Here is a 16646-nt window from a genome sequence, read left to right as displayed (position 1 = left end):
TTGACTCTGTGTGCAGCACAAATTCGTCAACACGCCAGCTACATGACAAAGGCAAATGTACACATGCTCTGCAGCAGTATGCACAGAATACATATGTACGATGAACTGCACATGCAACAGAGTCTTCCACCTGGACTCCCACTGCCCACTAGAGAGGCAGCATAATAGCAACAATGCAATAGTATCAACACATTTGTATTATTAAAACCCTGTGTAATATCTATTTTTTCACATATACTAGAATGTGTGTGATATTTGTATTTTTCTACCATATTTATCAAAGAAGCGGTGTATTGATATGACGAAAACGCTGCCGAAAAGTTTGAAATTCGCGTAAAGATGGAAGGAAAACAATTACCTACTGTTGCTGTCTAATGCAAAGGATGTGTATAAGCTTATAAGCACCTAGCTGGAATGGGAACAAGCTTTTATGGTGTTTCCTGAAGAAAGCAGTGAAGGACAAAAAGGTGAGTTAGTGTTCAAATTAAGGCTGATGGCTGAATGTAAATAAAGGCTTTGTGAAACATCAATATGCTACACTATTGTCTGGCTGGGATTTGCTACATCGTGACCTAAGTATGTAGCGGGTGATGGGACTCAGAAACACCCCGCAGTTTAATCAGTTGTTCCTTGCATCATTTCTGACAGACAAGTCCCAGTGGATTTGTAGTTGGATCACAATCATGTGATCGTTAGCAGGCAGCTGATGTAGCATTCACTTGTTGTCATGGTTACAATGATGTCGTGCTGCTATCTCGCAATGGGAAGTCTTTAACAAATCCGTGGATCCAGGCGGGTGTCTGTGCTGTATCGTGCATGTAGTATATACATAGTAGATTAAACAAAGCACGTTAGTAATCAGATTACTTTTACCAGAGGAATGGTTTCAGCTCTAGTCCAAAGCTCTCCATGTGCACATTTGCAAATGAGTATAACAAGGCTTAAGGAGTTCTAATCTGGTCTAATCCACTAAGCTTTGGTCTACTGTTGCCTCCAACACTATTCTATACTCCAGAGAGCTCTGTAGTAATCTGCTGAGATCCATTTTACTGAACTTTACTCTATTTAGCCAGAGCTCTGGTCCAACTCTAGACTCTTGTCTTTTCTGTTCCACAAAGCTCTTCTCTGCTAAGCTCAAGCCTGCTGTATTTTTCTGTACTCTCATTTACTGTACCCTGTAGTGGATGAGGACTCTGCTGGTCTAACTCCTCCTCAGTTCAGAGTACCCTCTCTTAATGGTCAGTTTAATGCACTTGGACCTTCCACCTCTGCCCCCATGGACAGGCCTGAGTAAAAATATCTCTGCCTGATCATTGGCCTTCTGCTGCGTGTGTGTATGTGAAGCCTGATAGTAATTAAAAAACAGAAAGAGACAAGTACACGTGGGAACTGTCCCCACGGGTGGACAACCAGTCGCCGTTTCCTTTAGTGTTTGGGAGTATTCCAGCGAGACATATAGAGCTCAGCGTGACATAATTAAATGTGAGTAAATGTAGGGGTAGTTTGGCCTTGCAGCTCGTATAACTCCCCTCTCAACCCACACATACATTACTGCAATTTTATAAGAATCACGTCCAATCTTGTTCTTCTGTCCTTTGTTCATCAGGTAATCTTTCAAAGACCTGCACTGTGGATGGCTGGATGCCGATCAGCATCGACTCCTACATACTGGACTGTGGATATAATCCCAACAACACCGTGGACGATAATACAGTCAGTATGGTAACCAGAGTTTGAAACCACCAAATCCCATGCTGCTGCTGCTGACGTGGCTTTATGTTAAATGTCAAACTCAGTCCAAATGAACTGTTTCCAGTGAGCGTAACTGGATGTGTCGTTGCAGGGAGATTTCTTCGGTGCTATCAAAGTGGGATACACCATCGGTCACAGTGTGTCGCTCATCTCTCTGACCGTCGCCATCATCATACTCTGTCTTTTCCGGTGAGGAGATTCATCAAAATGCTGCCTAATGTCCCTGTATAAAGACAATCAAACACCTTTTCCCATCTTTTAGAGCAATAAAACCCTGTGATCCCTGATTTTGCACCACATTTCCTGCATTTTATAGGGGTTTTACAGTGTTTTTCACACAGTAATACGACCAGATTTTGTTGGACGAGTCGTCAAAGTTTGACACCATCTGCATCAATATTTCTAAGCTGTGAAATGTAAGCAGCTATAAAGTCAAACAGTAAAGTCAAACCACTTAGATGGGCGGCTGTTGTTCACAGCAGGCTCCTTGATGGCATATTCAGTCCTGAGGCTGCAGAGAGAAAATGGTGAGTGCGTGTTTGCATGACACAGCGCTGATCATTTGAATAAGCGGCGGGTGTGTGTGGTTTCTAATAAACAGGTTGGCCTGTTTGGTGGGGTGTTTTTGCATTTGGACTGTGTCTTATCGGCTAAACAACAAGGGATGTGTTTATTCTTTGGAATTATAAAAGTCTGTTGGTTTGCATAGTGCAGCAGAGACACAGGATGTGAACAGCATTTGCTGTTTATGTCTGCAGCCGGTGTTCAGGCAGCTGGTTGATGCTGTGTGTCATTGCACCCGTCCTGCTGAGAAGACTCGCCTGATGGGTTTACACACTTCACCCCATGTCGTTAGCTCACCAGGAAGGCGTTTGTTCGATAACACCCGGAAGAGAGAATTTCTATTTGTGACATTTTCACTGAAAACCCTTCTGATTTCCTCTTGTTTACCTCTGTACTGAATGTTCTTCAACAAGGGTTACGCATTACAAGGTAGTTTTTAAGAGTCCTTGGGTTATTTTTTGTTGTAACAAGTAACTTAATGGGGCTGCACAGTGGCGTAGTGGTTAGCACGTTCGCCTTGCAGCGAGAAGATCCCTGGTTCGTGTCTTGGCTTTCCTGGGATCTTTCTGCATGGAGTTTGCATGTTCTCCCTGTGCATGCGTGGGTTTTCTCCAGGTACTCTGGCTTCCTTCCACAGTCCTAAAATATGCTGAGGTTAATTGCCCGTAGGTGTGAATATGAGTGTGATTGTATATCTGTATATGTAGCCCTGTGACAGACTGGTGTCCCATGCCTTCACTCGAGTCAGCTGGGATAGACTCCAGCCCCTCCACGACCCTAATGAGAATTAAGCGGTGTATATCTGATGGATGGATGGAAGTAACTTAATGTGTTAGTTTTGCAGTTCAAAAGAACCCTTATCTAGTTTCTCTTTCACATTACTCCATTACTGGAGTAACTGTATAATAGGCCACAATTCTACAATTTCATTTTGCAGATGCTTTTATCCAAAGCGACGAACATCTGAGAATAGATGCAACAGAAGCAAGGATCTAGTCAGGAGAAAACAACCTGGATAAGTGCCATGAAACAAGTATCATAAGTGCCATAAAACAAGTTCAAGTTTGATAATAGGACCGTAGTGTCTACAGGCAGTGCAGATGTAATAGAATTTTTTGTCTTTGTAGTCCGTTGTGCTAAGGTGTTCAGTGAAGTGCTGGTTTTTAGTCTTTTCTTAAAGACTAATAGAGACTCTGCAGATCGAATAATTTGGTAACTCGTTCCACCATTCGGGAACCACAGAGGAGAATAGTCTACCTATGGACCAGCCCTGTTGTGGCGGTTGGATCAACCGCATTTTGTTGGCTGAGTGTAGTGAGCAGGAGGTAATGTAGACCTGAATTGGAGAGTTCAGGTAGGAGGGAAGATGTTTTCATTGTAGTTTTGAATGCAAGTGTTAGAGTTTTGAATTTTATGCAGGGAGCAAGTGGAAGCCAGTGAAGCGACCTGAACAGTGGAGTGATGTGCTGTTTTTGGCTGTTTGGAAAGCAGACGTGCTGCTGCGTTCTAACGGGTGACTGTAATGTATGAAGTTACTTTATAATGGCGGTAATATTGTAGTGTAATGAGTAACTTTTAAAAGCAGTCAACACTGGTGAGTGTTCATAAAGACTACTCTCCTCAGTCAGTGAGGTTTCCTCTAGTCATTTTTTGATGTTTATTCCCATTACCTTCTTCAGTGCCATCAACACACAATCTTCTCTAAAAGACTTCCAGGAGAGGTCACTCAAAGAGAAGGTAGTGTCTACAGATACGGACCCGTACCTGTAGCCTGTGGGCTACGGATACGGCACTTTCCATTTGCCAGACAGATACGGACCCGTACGCGAGTCTTGCGAGTCAAGAAGCTGCTAACCACTGCAAACTGTTGAAAGGTAAGCAAAGGTTAAGGTTAGGGTTAGTGTTAGGGTCAGGTTTAGGGTCCGTACCTGTAGTACCGATGCTACGGGTCCGTACCTCCAGCGTCTACTGGGAGTCACGTGACCAGATCTCGCGTATCTGATTGGCAAATGGAAAGTGCTGGTCCGTACCTCTAGCAACTCCCCAAAGAGAAGGGTTAGCTTCCCCTTCCTGATTTCAATCATTTGTTCTTTTGTATTATTCTACAGGAAACTGCACTGCACAAGGAACTACATCCATATGCATCTGTTTGTGTCCTTTATACTGAAAGCTGTGACTGTTTTCGTCAAGGACGTCGTTCTGTATGATGTCGGAGAGACAGAGAATTGCCAGTCATCTGTGAGTACCTCTCCTCCTTCTGTGCTGAAAACTCTGCTTTCACTCACCATCACATCAGTTCAACTTGTGAATCTACAGTGGGTTCTTTTTCTCCTGTCTGCAACTGAAACCTCTTCTTAAGCTTAACATGTTCAACTGTTGCTTTCTGTCCTAAGCTGAGGCAATGACTCACTCGGACTTTACTGGCTTAAATGCATTGTATCAGAGTTTACTTAATGTTCTGGGTGTAACTGTGTTTGCTGAGCCTCTTCTACCCCTGAGACGATGCTTCGCTTTCATCTGTCCAGCAGGATGTTGTGAGAGTTCCTGTTTGCCGAACATTACGCCTGAACTGCAGATAGCTTCAGCAATAAATCACATTAAGAGTTCTGATATGTAGTTTTAATCACTTTATCTCGACAGTGTGATCATAGCCACAATATCACCAGTGTGAAATGAAGATAAGCGGTGTTGATAAGCTCCTGCAGGTGGTACAGTTTCACATAATACAGCTGCTTTATTTTTACGTGATCAATCAAGTCACCGACGTCAGTGTTGTTTTCTCAGATCTTGCTCCAGCTGAATCCATCGCTTTATTACCACAGACGATTAGATCAGAAGACTGTAAATCACCTGCTTTACTGTCTCCCAGTGCTGATAGTTAAAGGCTGCGTTTAGATATTTTCTCTTCCTCCTCTTCAGATTGTAGCGACCCAAACACACCTGATAAATCATTCATATGTTTCTGTTCAGTTCAGTTTGCTCTGAATGGGAAGGAGCAATCAGTTGAAGTAAAACTAAAAAAACATTGTTCAAAATCACAGTGACATTTGTAAGAAATTCCTGAAAATCTAGCTGGAAACAAACCTAATGTTGTGTGATCCATTCATGTAGTGTGAAAAGGGAGAGTGTTTTTTATGAAAACACTTAATTGCCCTTGAGGAGCAAAGTACACTGTAAAAAAAAAGTCCTGTTAAAAACATACATTAAAAAAGGTTGGCATACTGTAACATTTAAAGGCTGTGAAAAACAAACAAACTGCAAATATCTGTAAAATAAAGAGTTTTTTTCTCACAGATTCAAATACATTAAGTAGTGTACAGTTTGATTTAATGGTCCCACGTTGTAAAATAATAAATTACTATTTTTAAAACAAATATATTTTTAATGTGGAATATTATGTACAGTGTTGGCCTGTTTTTCTTTTTCTTTTTACAGATAGCGTGTAAATAAATATTTTTCTGTGATTTTTATTAGTTTTTATCTGAAATTTAATGGAAGAGGAAAAAATCTGTAAAATCACTAAAAAATAGTGTAAACTATTTACCATTTTTCAGTCCTTAATATACATATTTTTCTTTCAAATAACAGATAAAAAAATGGTAAAATACTGATGTTTTACCTGATTTAAACGGAGTAAAAATAGTGTAATTTAGACATTGTAAAAATAACAAATTATCTTTGGTGAAAATACAGGTATTTGATGTAGAGATTATTGAGAGTTTAGGCCGTTTTTATGCTTTATTAGTGATTCAGAGAAGTAATTCTGTGAATTTACTGGTAATTATCTGTAGTTTAACAAACTGTGTGAAATCTGTTAGATAACAAAGTTAAAAGCGTACATTTTTATAGTATCAAGCATATTCAGCTCAACAGCACTGAGACGGTCACACGATGTGACAGATTACAGCAAAAACAAGAAAAGCACTGAGAGAGCACAGTCCTCCTCCAAGGCTGCTCATATGGCATTTCAGAAATGCAGCATATTTTTGTTAGTTACTGATGATCAGAAATCACGGCAGCATAGAATATGGCCATTTAATATAGATGTACCCACAAACAAAATTACTTTGTGCTGAGCACAGGCGTGTGTTTTACGTGTGTACTTTATGTACGGATACCGAATCGCGTGACCTAAATATGTAACAGCCGATGAGAATTAATGGCACTCAGAAACACCCCCACAGTTTAATCTGTTGTTCCTTTCTCATTTCCAGTCGTAGGATTGCAATCCTGTGTAATGTTCACTTGTTGTCATGGTTGCAGTGACACTGTGCTACTATCTCACAATGATACAGAAATCTTTAACAAATCTGTGGATCCAGACTATAAACCACATCACTGCCAAAATCTAATCACTTGGTCCTTGTGTCATTTCTGACCTTCCCTGAAAATTTCATCCAAATCCGTTTCTGGGTAATGGTGTACACAGACAGACTGATTCACGTACGCTAATCGTCACATAGCTCCACCACGTTCCTTGGTGGAATAATTATGAAAAGAATCACAGAAAGACAGCGGTGGCTAACATCATGGATATAGATGAAACCGAGTTCCAATGACGCAGGTACGTGTGCATGCAGTATGTAACAAGTGCTAGATATTTGTTTATCTTAGATAACAGAGAATGAAGCAGAGGTTAGTGGAACAGACTCTAGCTATGAAGTCAGCATTAGAACTTGTGATTCTGTGTAACGTCTGAGTGAAATGACAGGATCGGTACCATTATCACATCTGTTCAATATGAATTCACAGTCGAGACTGAGCAGTGGTCTCAGCCTGAAAACAGATCCTGTATTTTCCAGGTTTGACCCACACAGACTAAAACTCAGGACCTCTTTTGATAATCCTCCATCCTACTAGAAGTTAAATACACTTTCACTGGAGAAGCTGTGAGAAATACGACATGAAAAGCTGAATTTATACGCGTCATTTCTCATTTTTTGAAGTTTTCCTGATACAGCCTCACATGGTCTGATCTGTCCAGGAGCTTTTAGTGTCTAATGTTTGCCAAATTAAGCCGGATATTACTTTATGACATACGGTCAGTTTGCTGATTTAATGACAGCCGGCTAAATGTGTCACTATCATCATCATCATCACTAGCTGACACAGTGGCCTTCATTCAGCACACAGTGTGTGAGCTACGGCAGAGCTAAAACACTTCAGCGTTGTTAGAAGCAGCAGGCACAACGTTAAGAAAGCAATTTATTTAGCTTTTATTTATCATTAGTATGAATAATGAGGCATTTGAATTAGAGCTGCATAATAATAGCAAAAACTGGCATTGCGATATTTTGGGTTTCTTATATTGTGATTTGAAAAAAATACACAAAAATTTCATCAGATTAAAAGAAAATACTGCATGAGATGGCAAACATTACATTTGTGGATCTATAACTGCACAAGCCATAATAAAAAAAAATGCCCTTACCAGACCAGCTGAAATAAAAGAAATATGTACAATCAAGCCTGAAGTTATTCATACTTATAGCAAATTTTAACTTAAAGTTGCTTTTTTTCAAATGGCAAGTTTTTTTTGATTGGAAATGACAGAAGTGTCTCCCAAAAAGATAATAAAATCATTTACAAGAGGCATCATTGTGGGAAAAATCATTTCTCAGCTTTTATTTACATTTAAAAGTAACTTTAAGGTAAAATTTGCTGGAGGTATGTATGAATGAATTTTTAAATTCCAGACCAGAAAAAACAGCTTCAATGCATCAAAAATGTCAGTATCTGGAAAAAATTACTAATTCAAGGATGACTGAGATGATTTTTTAGGGGAATGCATCTGCAAAGAGAATTTTTTTAAAAGCAGAAAACGGTTATTTGCGACCTTTCTCATATGCAGGGATGTGATTTTTCCACGAATTCGCGGAATTCCGCTTTTTTCAGGGATGGGAATTTTCCGCGGAAAAAGGCATCCAAAATGTTGTTGGTTTTTTTTTGCCTTGGATGATATTCAGGCTTTGCCCTCCTCATACAGAACTTCGTACTGCTAATGTATATGGTCAAACTAATTCGTCATGTTGGAGTAACAACAAGACAGTGCCAGGAGAGTCTGTTTTTGGTCACTGTCATCTTTCTGTACTTGGAATATTCCCATAGAGCTGCCTTTTCTTTTTATCAGCTCAATCTTATTTTAGTCGTTCTCACTCATTTTGCTGTGAGCCTGCTTCTCAACCAGATTTGTACCTTGTAAATAAGCAGAAAAGAGAGAAAAGGCTCAATATATTGTGCAACAACAAAATTAAGAGTAAGAAAACAGATGAAAAGTAGCTGCTGCTGTCTGCTTTCACCACTGCTGATGTGAAGAAAATTAGTTGTTTTGACGTAGCGATAGAGTCTACTAGAGTAGAGTAATAGCCTCATTTTATATATGATCCAGAAAAGATACAGATAAATACTGAAAAATAGAAAATCATGGTAACAAATAGCAAATTGTCACTATTTTAGAGACACCCCAACAAAACAAAAACCGTGTTATTAGGAGAGATTGTTTACCCGTTCATGGTGGATCAGGATGCTACTCTGAGTCTTCCCATAGCAATGTGAGCGACCTCAGCTATAACCATTAACACTAGTCTCAAACACACTTGCTGCAGATTACAGATTTAACTACTCTGTTAGTATAATCAGTGCAACCTTAACGGGAATTTCCTCTAATTACGTTATGCTCATATCACCAGTCATTTCCTCACTGCTCCTTTTGATCGGTGACTTCCCACGTCTGACACGTTCATTTTCCAATCTGGGGGTAATTTACTGAAAGCGTTCTCCACACCGCCTCGCCCACTGGCTTGAGTTGCAGCAGGATTAGATTTGCGTACAGTGACGCAGTAATGCGCTAACATGTAAATGCGTTGCAGGTGGGCTGCAAGGCCGTGGTGGTCTTCTTCCAGTACGGGGTCACGGCGAGTTACTTCTGGCTGCTGGTGGAGGGCTTGTATCTTCACGCCCTGTTAGCCGTCTCCTTCTTCTCCGAGAGGAAGTACTTCTGGTGGTACATCCTGATTGGCTGGGGTACGTGCGAGCGTCTGCGCCATACGTTGATGAATACAGATAACACACACAATCTCATTTGCAAGGAAGACTGGCTCCATCCATTCAGCTAAAGTGGCAGCTAGGAATCATCAAATGTTATCAATCAGGCCAACCTGAGTGTCTTGTTTAGTCTTTACCACAACAGCCACAATAAGCTGTATATGATCGAATGTAAATGAATTTACAAGTGAGGCTTTATGCAGCTGCTTCGGGAAAACACTGAGCCTTTCCATCTGCATATGAATGAGTGTAGCTTAGATTAGCAGCAGCAGGCAGCTGGCTCTCTGCTCTTGTTGTCATAGTACAGTCTGACAGTCCTGCCATGTTTTTGATGTGTATTTGAGCCAGACATAATATATGACCACCATACGTTATTTACAGAACAAAGAATCCAAACAAGCAACCTTTTATATTGTTAATAGATGGGTGCTTTCCGTTGAGCGTGCTCTTTTGACAGCTTTCATCAAAATACATATATTCATGCAGAAGAACTGGCTGAACCCTGAACTACTTTGATCAGAATTTCCTTTAGAATATTCTTATTTTTGCCTTTAGGTCCTTAGAGGTCCTTTGAAATTTATATCCAGCAATCATCCCTCTAAATTTACGATGTTTTTCATCCATCACACCAATAAAGCGTCTCTATAAATAAGCCTGAAATGTTGTGTCTGCCAGCAGGAAAATGGAAACAAGCCTGTGACTTTCCTGCAGATACCCAGGAAGAGCCAATATTGGCACAGAGCGCATATGAGTCCGGTTAAAAGTGATAAGCATACCAAAGTGGCAATATTGCCGTAGCTATAAAATCACCCCGAAGATTAACAGTGTACACAGGCTCAAGCCTCGACAGCATATTTGGTTGTGGTTTGAGTCTGCGCTGTGTTTGTTTTAACACAGTTGACATAATTGATCATTTCTCTCTGGGGCATTAAGATTATTTTAATGCTGAAATTACTTACAGGTAATTCTGTTTCTTGTTTGCAGGAGCTCCAACTGTCTTTATCTCAGCATGGGTGATTACAAAGGCTTATTTAAAACATCCAGGGTGAGTTACTTGTTTGCCGTTGCCTTAATCTTGCAGATGAAAGTAAATGTATCATCATTTGCAATTCGGATTAACATAATGTGTGTCTGTGGATAGAAAGAGTCATTTATCCAACCTAAAAAAATTACTAATAATGTCTTGGTTGGTTAGTGATTAATAGTTAGTCGTAGAGTGTTCACACAACTCTGATGCCAAAATATAGTGCATATATATTCATTATTTGTTATTTAAATAATTTCTTTTAATATTGCAGCATATAAAATATATTAGATTACTGTAGGTGTACATAATTTCATAAAAAATAACAGGCCACCCTTTGACACCCTTTTTCTTTTTTGTTTTTTTGGAGAATTTTGTGAATTTTTGCAAATGTCACCACCTTAATTCTAACCAAGTCATTAGATTGTTTGCCACTGACTATTCAAAAATATATCAAAAATGAATTTTGACATGCACCAGTGTGGTATATTACATTAAAAACGAGCAAATTGTGTTTGTATCCACTGTGTGTTTAGGTTTTGTTGATGCAAAGTTGGGCTAACTAGCCTCAAAACTTTACTCTCAACTTCACTGTTTGTGAAGCTACTTCTCTCTTTGTCTTTCCAGATCAGTTCAAGGGTTTGATTCACTGATGTTACATTATTATTTTCTTGAGAGCATGTTTGTATTTCCTCTCTTCTGTCAGATGCTGGGAAATAATTGATGACAGTCCTTGGTGGATCATCAAAACACCTATTTTAGTCACCATCCTCGTGAGTCACAACTCCTCCACATCAGCAGCGTTTCACATCCAGATCTGCATTATACAGCGTTAACCAGTCTGCTGCTCTCTTGACAGGTGAACTTCTTCCTCTTCATTTGTATAATCCGGATTTTGCGACAGAAGATGAATTGCCCTGACATCGGAAGAAAGGAATCCAATCAGTACTCGTAGGTTTTTCAGAGTGTCAACATCTCTATTGTAGTGTGGGTTACAGTTGTTTCTTATCAGGTGGAAAAGAATAAACTATTTCTCTGCTGCTAAGTCTTGGCATTGAGAAATAGCTCTTGCACAGGGACAAACATGGCCTTGACCCTTGCTTTTGTGGATCTTAACAATAGTGACAGCAGGTCTTTTATTCACTTTTGAATTTCCTTCTGCTTTTCAGGAGGCTTGCTAAATCCACACTCTTGTTGATACCTCTGTTTGGAATAAACTACATTATTTTTGGCTTCCTCCCTGACCACATTCACCCACAAGTGCGGATGGTGTTCGACCTTATTCTGGGCTCATTTCAGGTAACATCCCAACTGCATACAAGTTATAAGAGCGACTCCACTTTCTCTTCCGACCTCCCCAAGATTGCAGTTTAGGCAGAATTGATGCAACAATCAAAGCTCCAGATAGATCACAGGAGTCCTTTGCATGAAAACAGCTTCATAATATGAAGACAGTTTTTCTGATTAAGCGAATGGATGGTTCGTTCAGCTGACATGTTTGATTTTTTATGCTCGAAATAAATAGTTTGCTGATTTACCGAGTATAAAATTGAATGTAAACACAGAGAGCAAAGTGCAATGATGGAAAGCTCGCAATGGAAAGTATTCCTAATTTATAAGCGCTTTAGTTAGAATGATATCTCCTGGGAACATTTCCCAGAGATCCAGATGAACCTTCTGTCTGAGCCTGAAGTTGGTCATAATCTCATATCATGACTCATGTACAAATATTTTGAGTGTTTCCCCAGCTGTACTATCACACTGCTGTTTCTTTTCAGCTCTTACTGGCCGTTTTGTGTTTTTCTCTTCGACAGGGTTTTGTTGTTGCCGTCTTGTACTGCTTCCTGAACGGAGAGGTGAGTAAATTCAAACAAAAGGCCGCTCTTAAAGATGTTTACTGTCCCTCTTATGTCACTAAATCTCATTTTGCCTCCCCCTCCTGCGTGTCATACCCTCTTAACTCCGTCCTGTTTGTCCACCTCTCTGTCTCTGCCTGCAGGTACAGGCAGAGATTAAGCGTAAGTGGCGTAGATGGATGCTGCAGAGGTTTCTGGGTGCGGACACCAAGTACCAGCAACCCTCCATCGGCAGCAACGGCAACAACTTCAGCACCCAGATCACCATGTTGACCAAAAACAGCCCATCCACACGACGGGCGTCTGCGTGTCAGGAGCACCTTTCCGACATATAAAGCTAACCCAGTTCTCTGGTTTTGTCATCATATACTCAACATTTGCCTTGCATGCACTGTTAGAACACAGTAGATATCTGTTACTGAGGGTCATTCTAACACTGAAGCTAACATTTGTTTGTCGTGATTGTATCCATTACTGAGTGACACCTGAAACCGCCATGGAAACAGTTTAATGAAAGGGTTGACAGCAACTATTTTCAGGTAGATTTGAAGTTTCGTTGTGCTGGAGGTTGGCTGTACTGACAGTCAGGTGTCTGATATTTACATATAGGCTAACAGATTGGCTTGCAGCACAGTGTAGTGCTTGGTTGTAATCACCGGATGAGTTAACCTGAACTGGTTACTGGCAAGTAGAGTTACAAACTCACCACTGCAGGCAGAGATATCTTCATAACCAATATGGTCACTGAAGTGAATTGAAGGGAAATGGGCTGGCATTTCCCATCTGATGTCAAGATGGATAAGGCCAGAAACAGGCTGTGTCCTATAAGAAGTAAGATGTTTATTAAAAGGGTGTGTTACACAAGAGGACTCCAACCACTTAACCTAATGGCCCATGTTGCTTCGGGGACCGATGGTAACAACACTGACAGGCTGCCGTGAGCAGCAGTCACAGAGGGGGAATCTTTAGCATAAACCAGCGTTCTGGACATTCCTATCCTGGCTATGACAGTTTTATACGAGGAATGCACTCAGCTGAATTACTGCTGGCTAACATTCCAGCAGAGAGGACAAAGCTCCAGCTTGTGAAATTTATCTCAGATTACAGAAGGCTTTTAGTTTTGCCTGAGTGCGCTTAATAGATGGGCCAGATGTATTCCATTAGTCCTCAATACACAAAATTGTAAATAAATGTGTGTTAACAATAACTATCTTCCATTAACTGGATTTCATGGATAATTCATTTTATTAAGTCTTTTGTTTTGTTCTCTTCATCGAACACCACGAGTGGGTCAAAGATCACTAGCGGTAAAATACGTCAGTAAAACACGTCATCTAGGAAAGCGATTGGCACATTTTTACAAGTGTTCCCGATGTTGAATCCAAGTGAATGTTTTCTTAGCCGGACCGTTTTGTCTTGTGCCACCATGAGGCAAGGCACCATGAGACAAGTGAAATGTCTGAACAACTAGAGGATGGATTTCCATCAAAGTCCCCTTAGGATGAATTTTGATACCATGATTGATTACTTAAAGACCTCCTCTGCTGAAAATCACATTTTAACTGTGTTAACTCCAGTCGTGAACTAACCGTGACGTCACCCGTTGGTTTCAACGCCGAGAAAATGAAGCTCGGATTTTGCTACTTCCTGGTCGCCATTTTGGATTTTTTGGAGCCAGTGACGTAAAAAGCGTCATCAAACAGGCTGGACCGGAGAGCAACTCGGGGCAGCACCAGTCTATGGGACTGTCAATCAAGTATAGCCACGCCCCCTGGCTCCTCCAACTTTAACGATTTATTTAAAATTCAGTATTGATTTATTTTAAGATCGGCCACCTGATCTCTCATTTTGACCATGAAAACTAACGGGAAAAAAACTCTGAGCTGTAGAACATCAGTCTATCAAATTTTTTTTTTTTCCAAAAATGAATTGATCTATGGAGCAAAAGCTTTTTGGAGCCAACCCTAGCGGACGGCGTGATATTGCAAGTTTTTGACACTTCCGGGTGGACTTCAATTTTGGAGCCAGATGCTATGTCCACTATATATACAGTCTATGGTTAACTCAGTTTTTTTTCTGCATGTCAAAATGAAATAAGCTGTCAACACCTTGCCTGAGCATTTTCACCTTAAAACTGAAGTGTACCGATGACAACCTACATAACGAACCCAAACAGTCAGTCCTGCCAGCTTGTGGGTGGGACTTCCTGCATCATAATTCTTCTTTGGAGCTGTTTCCTGGTTCAAACATGTACAGCTGAATTAATCCTATATTTAATCTTGCCATTGTGTAGCATAGAGTAGTTTTACATCGTACAAGCAGAGTCATAGGTGAGCTGGTATGCTCAAGATGCAGCAAGAAACAGATATGTGGGTGGAGAAGAGGCAGGCGTTTCATAGAGTTCCACATTTTAAAGAAAGCAACGGTGTACAGTTACATTTAAGCCATTTATAGGCAGAAAGGTGATATTGTCATGAAAAAAAGTTTTAGTATGTCACTTTTATACATCAAGATGAATTTTTAGGGATTTAATCAATGGCCAGAGGGGAAGTTTAACCCTCATGTTGTCCTGTAGGTCAAAACTGACCCGTTTTAAAGTTTGAAAATGTGGGAAAAAATATATTTTCACAGTGAAACTTCTGATGACCACATTTTCAACGTTTTTGGGAAATCTTTGAACATTTTTGGTGGAAAAAAAGAAATGTTAAAAATGTTTCTTACGAACATTCACATAAAAATCAACCAAAATCCAGCAAAAGTTGCTGGATTTTGGTTGATTTTTTTGTGAATGTTCTTAAAGAATATAAAAGTTTTACTGAAATATATGTAATCACTTTAGATATTTTTAGTATTTTTTTTGAAGATTTTTCCTCATTTTTTGCAAATATTTACAAGAATTTTCTTGTCAAAACTTTTAAGGAATTATAGAAATTTTCTTCTTGAAGGTTTTGCAAATTTTCAGAAATTTTGGGATTTTTTTTGCTGAATTTTTGCATTTTTTTCAGACAAGGAGACATTTTTTGGTGCCTGTAAACAAGGACAACAGGAGGGTTAAAGATGGAGTATGCACACATGTAGTCACATTGAGTGAGTGTCTCCTGATTGTCCACTAACTGTCTGTTCCATGTAGGGAAGCAATTTATCAACAACTTTCTCCACAGCTACCAGCCAACCCTATAAATCAACAGCCGATTGATCAGCAACACAAAATGCATTCTATTAAGATCATTGTGTGTCCTGTCTTACTGACTTGAATGCAGTCATGTGATACAGGTCCACCACAGCATTTGTCATATGATTAAAAGTTCACCTTTAGCCCATAACGAGACTGTCGGAGCGCTGGCTGGGAGGCATTAAGCTTCACAGAACACTTTACCATGGTGGCAGTTCACCAGCTAACATCTCACTAACAACACTATTCAGTATGTCCACTAGATGTCTGAGCTTGTGCATGTTCATGCTTATGCACAGGACAGGCAAAGAGGGACAGTAAATCTGTCACATGGTATATAAAAATATATTAAACTAACGACTTCACTAGAATCACAGACGATCGCACCATCATTGGGTTTACTTGCCAATGCTTTCACTTCAAATAGCTGCAGAACTAATGATATTCCCCCTTGTTTTAGATGTGTTTTGTGTTTAGAACTAATTGTGAGTAATCATTAACCTGCTAAATGTCACCATGTTAACATTCCTCCTTGGAGCATGCTCAGATCTTTGCATCAAATTCAAACTGCGGCCTGCTGCCAGCTCATCATCTTGTCTGATGTAAATGTAGTTTATCAAACTGACTAATGTCATGGTTGGTGGTTTTCTGCCTCATAATATTCTCAGACATTATTTTGAAGCCACGTTCTCTTCGGATTAGACATTTTCATTTGCTCACATGTACAGACCGTGACAGTGTCCCTTCTCGTAGAGATCATGTCGATGTTTACTTTTAGTCCCTCTTCTTGTTCTTGTTGTACCAGTGTGTGTGTAAAAGTGAAACTGAAGTAAAATGAACTGAAAGTACCTCAGACTAAATGTCGCACACAGCTCTTGTTGTATATAATGTTCACCTGTAAATATGGATTGGAAGACGTTGTTTTTCGAAGTGTTTTTACGGTGATACTTTTAGTGCTCAGGTTTCAACTGGAAATCAGTGTTTACATTTTAACGTACGTTCCTCACCTGTGGTATTTGTATAATGTCAATGTCAAGTTGATGGCGCTGAAAGTGTCTCTCATTTGTTGCCATGTAAATTTTAAGCAAATACGGTGTACTGTACAGTATGTGGAGTCATATGTAAATATGTTATTGAACAAACTGTCAAATGAAGAGGAATAAAACCATTTGCACTGTGGGTAAGGCTTCAGTACACGTCACTGAAAGAAACTTCGTCATCCATCATCTTCATT

General features: G+C 39.9%; 1 protein-coding gene across 2 annotated transcripts in view; it reads left to right on the top strand.

Moving 5' to 3' along the window:
- Window positions 1–16591, top strand: part of LOC110953249 (vasoactive intestinal polypeptide receptor-like) — a 28032-nt gene extending 11441 nt beyond the window's left edge. Inside the window, exons 4-13 of one of the 2 annotated variants that reach the window (XM_022197155.2) lie at window positions 1607–1713; window positions 1844–1941; window positions 4425–4554; window positions 9186–9339; window positions 10345–10405; window positions 11091–11157; window positions 11244–11335; window positions 11554–11683; window positions 12199–12240; window positions 12384–16591. In XM_022197155.2, coding sequence (XP_022052847.2) covers window positions 1607–1713; window positions 1844–1941; window positions 4425–4554; window positions 9186–9339; window positions 10345–10405; window positions 11091–11157; window positions 11244–11335; window positions 11554–11683; window positions 12199–12240; window positions 12384–12575 — 1073 coding nt within the window. In that variant the 3' untranslated portion in view covers window positions 12576–16591. Of the gene's footprint in view, window positions 1–1606; window positions 1723–1843; window positions 1942–4424; window positions 4555–9185; window positions 9340–10344; window positions 10406–11090; window positions 11158–11243; window positions 11336–11553; window positions 11684–12198; window positions 12241–12383 lie in introns of both variants that reach the window. The other variant, XM_051953485.1, reaches the window with a different exon arrangement.
- Window positions 16592–16646: the final 55 nt, after the last annotated feature.

The sequence above is a fragment of the Acanthochromis polyacanthus genome, chromosome 9 (genome assembly GCF_021347895.1).
Source record: "Acanthochromis polyacanthus isolate Apoly-LR-REF ecotype Palm Island chromosome 9, KAUST_Apoly_ChrSc, whole genome shotgun sequence".
NCBI lineage: Eukaryota > Metazoa > Chordata > Actinopteri > Pomacentridae > Acanthochromis > Acanthochromis polyacanthus.
The sequence above is the reverse complement of the archived record's forward strand: the minus strand, read 5'-3'. Positions and strand labels throughout refer to the sequence as shown.